Raw genomic sequence first — 5,924 nt, 5'->3', positions numbered from 1 at the left:
CCCCTATGACTTACTAGTATTACCTTCTACCCTGTCCACAGCAGTGGTTCTTGGTTCTTTCTCTCTCTCTCTCTCCTTCTTTACTACCTTCCTGGGAAGCCTCACTAGGACAAGGGCAAACACCAGCAAATTGGGATACATTTACTGGACAAAGCACATACACGATACATACACACATATAATAATAATGAATCCTATACTCTATAATATCACAATCAGGTTGCACTCCAACACCATCAGAACTCTATTATCAGCTTATCAAGTGGTATCCTATCTCCTGGTTCACCACCTGATACTATCAACCACCTCAAGTTGATCAAGTCTACATACACTGTTGCACCATCAGTAAGATAATATATATATAGAAAATCAGCATTTGAATGCAATAACATATATCAGTATAAATGTTCATTGATACACAACAATGATCAATCGATCACTGTCAGTCCTGGAACGCATACATCTGTAGGTAATCCAGCCTACGACCGTAACTCTAAACTTCAGTTTAAAACACTCCTCGACATAAGAATGCAAACAACCACTCACCTCTCACTGCGTCTTGCACACTAATGACAACCAAACACTATCAACTCCCTACAAGTAATCCACCAGAACTTCCCTTCCACCTCTGGAAGTTCACTACCCTGATATCTTCAGGTTCTTCCGGGCTTCACTACCGGGATCCTCTGCAGCTCCTCCAGGCTGCTATCATGAAGTTTTCTTGAGCAACTAAGGTGCTTCACCCTTCGGCTAGGGTCCTCCACAGCTCTCTTGGCTGCTACACCATGAAGTTTCCCAGAGCAACTATGGTGCTTCTCCACCTCTACAGAAGCACGTGACACTCCTCTTCACTGCTGCTTCTCCTCACAGCTCGAGGTCCTCTGCTTCACTACCTTGGAGTCTCATCAATTACTTCATCTAGGCTGGCTTCGAAGTTCTCAGCAACTTCTTCCCCAAAGACAAACCTGCAACGCATCAAGATTCCAATAAAATGTTCCCCTTTAACACATAAACAAAAATTATCACACAATATGTTTGCCTCCAACCTCTATCTGTCCTCTATATACAGTGAGAGTGGACTTCCCCGTTTTGGGCGGGTCCATACTCCACCTCGCCTGGCGGCGGTCCTCACTCGCTGGGAGGGTCTTCCTCCGTCAGGAGCCGGGCTCCCTCAGTCGCCAGTCAGAGCTCAGAGGGGACGGACGTCGCTCCGTGTTCCTCCCTCTTCACTCTCCTATTTCAGGCCTTCTGCCTTATTAAAACATGTCTAACTTATAAATAAACATCGCTACTGTCGCTGGGCACACGACCAACTACAAGCAATCACTATGAACTGGCGTATATCGTGCATACCACAGATTAAACTGGTCGAGGGCGCTTCTTCCTCTGACGGCGTCTGGTCACGGCGCTTCCACACGGCCCACAATAATGTCCTCTGGCCGCTTGATACTCTGCTCTTCGACCAGGACTTGAGACCACAACGTTCTCAGCTCGATTCCACAGCTGGCTACGTCTGCACACTCCTCCTCTCTTAGAGATATATCACCAGGGGTTCCCTTCTGACGGGAGCTCAACGGAGCGCGGCTTCCCCCTGCGATGTCTGGCACTCAAGTGAGGTCAAGGTCCTCCGGAAGCGAGCCTCACGCCTCCAGCAAAATGTCCACATCTCCTCGCCAGTCATTTATCTGCTTTCTTCTTCATTGCCCATAATCTCAAACTGTTATACATATCCAAGCAACTATTTTACATATGCGTTATCACCTCAATATTTGCTAGACCTTCTAATCAAGTCAGGCTTGATGAATAACTCTCAAGGAGGGAGACTCGTTTCTCCTGCCGGCTGAGATCATAACACTCCCCTCCCCTTATTTTTGAGAGTTATTCCAGTGGCAAAGCTCGGGATAATACATCCGCCACTAGACTGTCTCTTTCTTCAACCGATTGGTTCGACCGGTTAGTCTGTTTACATACTCCCTTAAGAGTCTACAATTAGTTCGTTGCTCCTTGCAACATCTGGCTCACAACTCTCCAGAAACATGATCTTCTCATACACGATTTGACTTCTCTGACACCTCTTGGCTAGGCTGTCCTCCTAGGACGCCTGCACTCCATTGGTCCACTCTACTTATTGTTTCCACCCTCCGTTTCCTCGTCTCCTTCTCTTCACGTCCAGAGTCAGACATCTACTGTCTGTACCTCCTCTGTCGTCTTCACGCTTCCATCTACTGCCATTATACTTTCGTCTCCTGCCATCATACTTCACTTCCTCGTCTTCACCGACGCTCCTCCCTTTCGTCTCCTCATTTATCCGAGACCTCATCCTGTTTGACTTCCATCGAGTCCTCGGCTTTCTTCTATTCATCCATGCTTGCATCATCATCCTCTTCCCACACTTCTCACCTCTATACAACTCCATTTCTTCTCCTTCAACTCTTCTTCGTTCCCTAAAAGTTTCTTCGGGCACTGTATTATACATCCAACAGCACTCGACCGTACATGTCGCTTCTACCTCTCCTAGAGTGCTCGTAAGCATCTCTCCACACATACTGTCTCTTCTCCTTTCACTTTCTCGGCTACTACTCTTCTTCACTATCTTTTCTTCACGTTTTCTGTGAAACATGTCAACTCCTGACATCCTCAAACAACTTAACTCTACTATCCATATGCCTCTGTGCTCGTGGACAACTTGACGCTTCTACTTCCGTCCTCAGTCTGTCCACATCTTTCCTCATTCCTACTCAGCACAGTTGCATTCACCTTCCGACTCTTAATTTCAGCAGTCTGGGCTCTACTCAGGTCAACTCTCTTCACATGTATTCTTCTTCGGCTGGGCCGTCTTCACTTTCGACCTCACCGAGACTTCATTTTCTGGGCTGGACCTTCATCAAACAGCCATGCTATATCTACAGTCGATATCTTCCACCGGTTGAATCGACACTGTATCATCTTCTCCAGTGTCTTCCTTGTCGGCCACCTCTGCCTTCATCACTACCGAGACAGGGTTTTCAATGGCTTGGCAGGTCTCCTGACTCATCTCCTCGGATGTCAGTCAGGTTCACACTCTCAGGTGTCCCACCCGTGCCGTGGCCTTCTGGGCATCTCCTCTGGCACAGTCTCCGCTACTGACTCTCGGCAACACCTTTGTCCCGCACAAGTCATTCCCCAGGATCACTTGGACTCCTGGAATAGGTATGTCGGGGCACACTCCCAACATCACCTCCTGCCGACACATATTCCGACCTTAGCTGGACAGTGCATACGGGCATGTCACTCTCAGACAATAACCCATATACCTTCATCTTACTCCTGCCAGCTAAACGTCGATCACTCCCAATCAGGCTTCTCGTAATCAAGCTCTGATTAGCTCCGGTATCCCTTAAGATACCAACTTCTACCTCAGGTTGGCCTCCTATACTGATCCAACCTTTACTCATGAACGGCCTATACCTCTCGTTCACTAAGTTCATCTTCTGTGGTTTGTCTCGGAACACATTAGTATATTTACTTCGGGGGTCACACATGGCCAGGGTCACAACTCTCTTGCCCTGTCTACAATCTCGCATCACGTGACCCACTCCGTTACAATTATAACATCTCATCTGGGAAAAGTCTCTTCTATATGTACCAGAGTAGCTCTGACTCTGCCCACTCGTATTGGAGTTCCTCGGGCCAGACGTACTACTCGTACTCTGTGGAGCTTTACTGGACTCTTGATTCCCTGGATAACGATTAGTTTCTCGCTTAGCCCCTCCATCCTCACTTTCAGATGAAGTGCGCGACCTACTCTTCTGAGTTTTAGGGTACTTACTTTTGTCTGCCCATTTATCAAAATTTTTCTCACGCCAGACTCTTCTGGGTCTTTCATAATTTCTTCCTCCCCAGACTCCATTGGGTCTGCCATTGCTGCGTCTCGCCTCGCTTCTCACTCTGCTCTCCCTTCGTGCCGTCTTAATTCTCTCTTGTTCTGCTTTAGCGGCCTCCATCTTTATCATAGTCAGTTCAGCCTTGGCCGTTTCTTGTTCGGCCTTGGCTCTCTCTTGTCCGACTTTAAGCTTTTCCTGTTCAGCTTTAGCTTTTTCCTGTTCGGCTTTAGCTTTTTCCTGTTCGGCTTTAGCTTTCTCTTGCTCAGCTTTAGCTCGCTCCTGCTCGGCTTTGGCTTTCTCTTGCTCAAGCCGAGCCTGCCTCTCTTCACGTTGCAGCTGTACCTCATTGTCTCCTGGTTCCAACTTTGGTTCCATCTCGCGCCTCTCAAGGCTGCTTTCCCTGCTGCTACTTGAGTTTACATTAATTCCTTCGTCACTTGGCGCATCATCCGTTTCCTCTGAAATTTCTTCCAACCTATCGGGTTCTTCATTCTGAGGCAGGGCTTCAGCTCCTCCTTGCTGGCACTGTGTTTCCTCTTGTTCACATTGGCGTTTCGCTTCCTTCTCTTCTTCTGCTTTTTGTTCCCTTAACCAAGTCCGCAGCGCCTCGCGTCCATCCTCTATCTTATCTTGCCCACCCTTTAGGCCGAAATGGTCTTCCAACATCCTTATCTGCCTCCTAGTGCACATGTCTAGAATCTTCTCGTCATGAGTTTTGCAGAACATGCTTACTCTGTCTATCTGCGTTATTGCCTTGATTTCCTTTCGTTTACTAGACGCCCTGTTTGACTTCAACCTAACACCATACATTTTACCGATCAACCAAAGTTGTTCCTGGGCTACAATTTTGCAAGATTTCATCATCTCCTGTATCAATGTACTTCTGGGCTCTCGCAAGGTCTTTCTCCGAACCTCTAAAATTCAGGACTGCTGTCATCCCGTCCTGTGAGTCTTCCCAAGAGAGAGAATATACACCTGCGGTCACACAGTTTATCTATTTCAGCAAGGGTGTACAAATCCACTCTTGGACAGGGTGTGGGTGTGTCAGTTCACTATCCCGGACACAGGCCCCCAATTTATTATAGACTGTGGGGTGGTGGTGTTGTCGTCGTTGATCCTTCTCTATGGACAACCCAACCCACAACTCGGTAGAGTGCTTATACTAGGAGATCACCCTTGGCGCTTCTGGCTCTTGGAGAGGGGCTCAGCGTCACACGTTTAGGGGATGCGGCTCCAACACTTAGCCTCGTTGTCACGTGCACACACCCACTCGAGCCGCTGTGACTCCCCACTCTCTCCTTATGGGATATGATCTCCTCAATCCCCTATGACTTACTAGTATTACCTTCTACCCTGTCCACAGCAGTGGTTCTTGGTTCTTTCTCTCTCTCTCTCTCCTTCTTTACTACCTTCCTGGGAAGCCTCACTAGGACAAGGGCAAACACCAGCAAATTGGGATACATTTACTGGACAAAGCACATACACGATACATACACACATATAATAATAATGAATCCTATACTCTATAATATCACAATCAGGTTGCACTCCAACACCATCAGAACTCTATTATCAGCTTATCAAGTGGTATCCTATCTCCTGGTTCACCACCTGATACTATCAACCACCTCAAGTTGATCAAGTCTACATACACTGTTGCACCATCAGTAAGATAATATATATATAGAAAATCAGCATTTGAATGCAATAACATATATCAGTATAAATGTTCATTGATACACAACAATGATCAATCGATCACTGTCAGTCCTGGAACGCATACATCTGTAGGTAATCCAGCCTACGACCGTAACTCTAAACTTCAGTTTAAAACACTCCTCGACATAAGAATGCAAACAACCACTCACCTCTCACTGCGTCTTGCACACTAATGACAACCAAACACTATCAACTCCCTACAAGTAATCCACCAGAACTTCCCTTCCACCTCTGGAAGTTCACTACCCTGATATCTTCAGGTTCTTCCGGGCTTCACTACCGGGATCCTCTGCAGCTCCTCCAGGCTGCTATCATGAAGTTTCCTTGAGCAACTACGGTGCT

General features: G+C 47.2%; 1 protein-coding gene across 1 annotated transcript; it reads right to left on the bottom strand.

Annotated features, from left to right (window-relative positions):
• Window positions 1–975: 975 nt before the first annotated feature.
• On the bottom strand, window positions 976–4,589 carry LOC138370013 (caldesmon-like). The gene is made up of 2 exons (XM_069333781.1): window positions 3,927–4,589; window positions 976–999 (listed from the first exon to the last, which is right to left on the bottom strand). Exons 1-2 carry the CDS (start codon window positions 4,587–4,589, stop codon window positions 976–978), a joined length of 687 nt encoding a protein of 228 aa, XP_069189882.1.
• Between the last annotated feature and the right edge of the window lie 1,335 nt (window positions 4,590–5,924).

The sequence above is a fragment of the Procambarus clarkii genome, chromosome 30 (genome assembly GCF_040958095.1).
Source record: "Procambarus clarkii isolate CNS0578487 chromosome 30, FALCON_Pclarkii_2.0, whole genome shotgun sequence".
NCBI classification, from domain to species: Eukaryota; Metazoa; Arthropoda; class Malacostraca; order Decapoda; family Cambaridae; genus Procambarus; species Procambarus clarkii.
This window is presented reverse-complemented; position numbering and strand designations above follow the sequence as displayed.

What these genes read in the sequence shown, in the direction of transcription:
- LOC138370013 (XM_069333781.1), bottom strand. Translation starts at nt 4,589, where the DNA reads ATGTTCTGCAAAACTCATGACGAGAAGATTCTAGACATGTGCACTAGG. An exon ending in CGGCACGAAGGGAGAGCAGA is followed by an intron (nt 1,000 to 3,926) that starts GTGAGAAGCGAG and finishes TATGTGTTAAAG; the next exon opens with GGGAACATTTTATTGGAATC.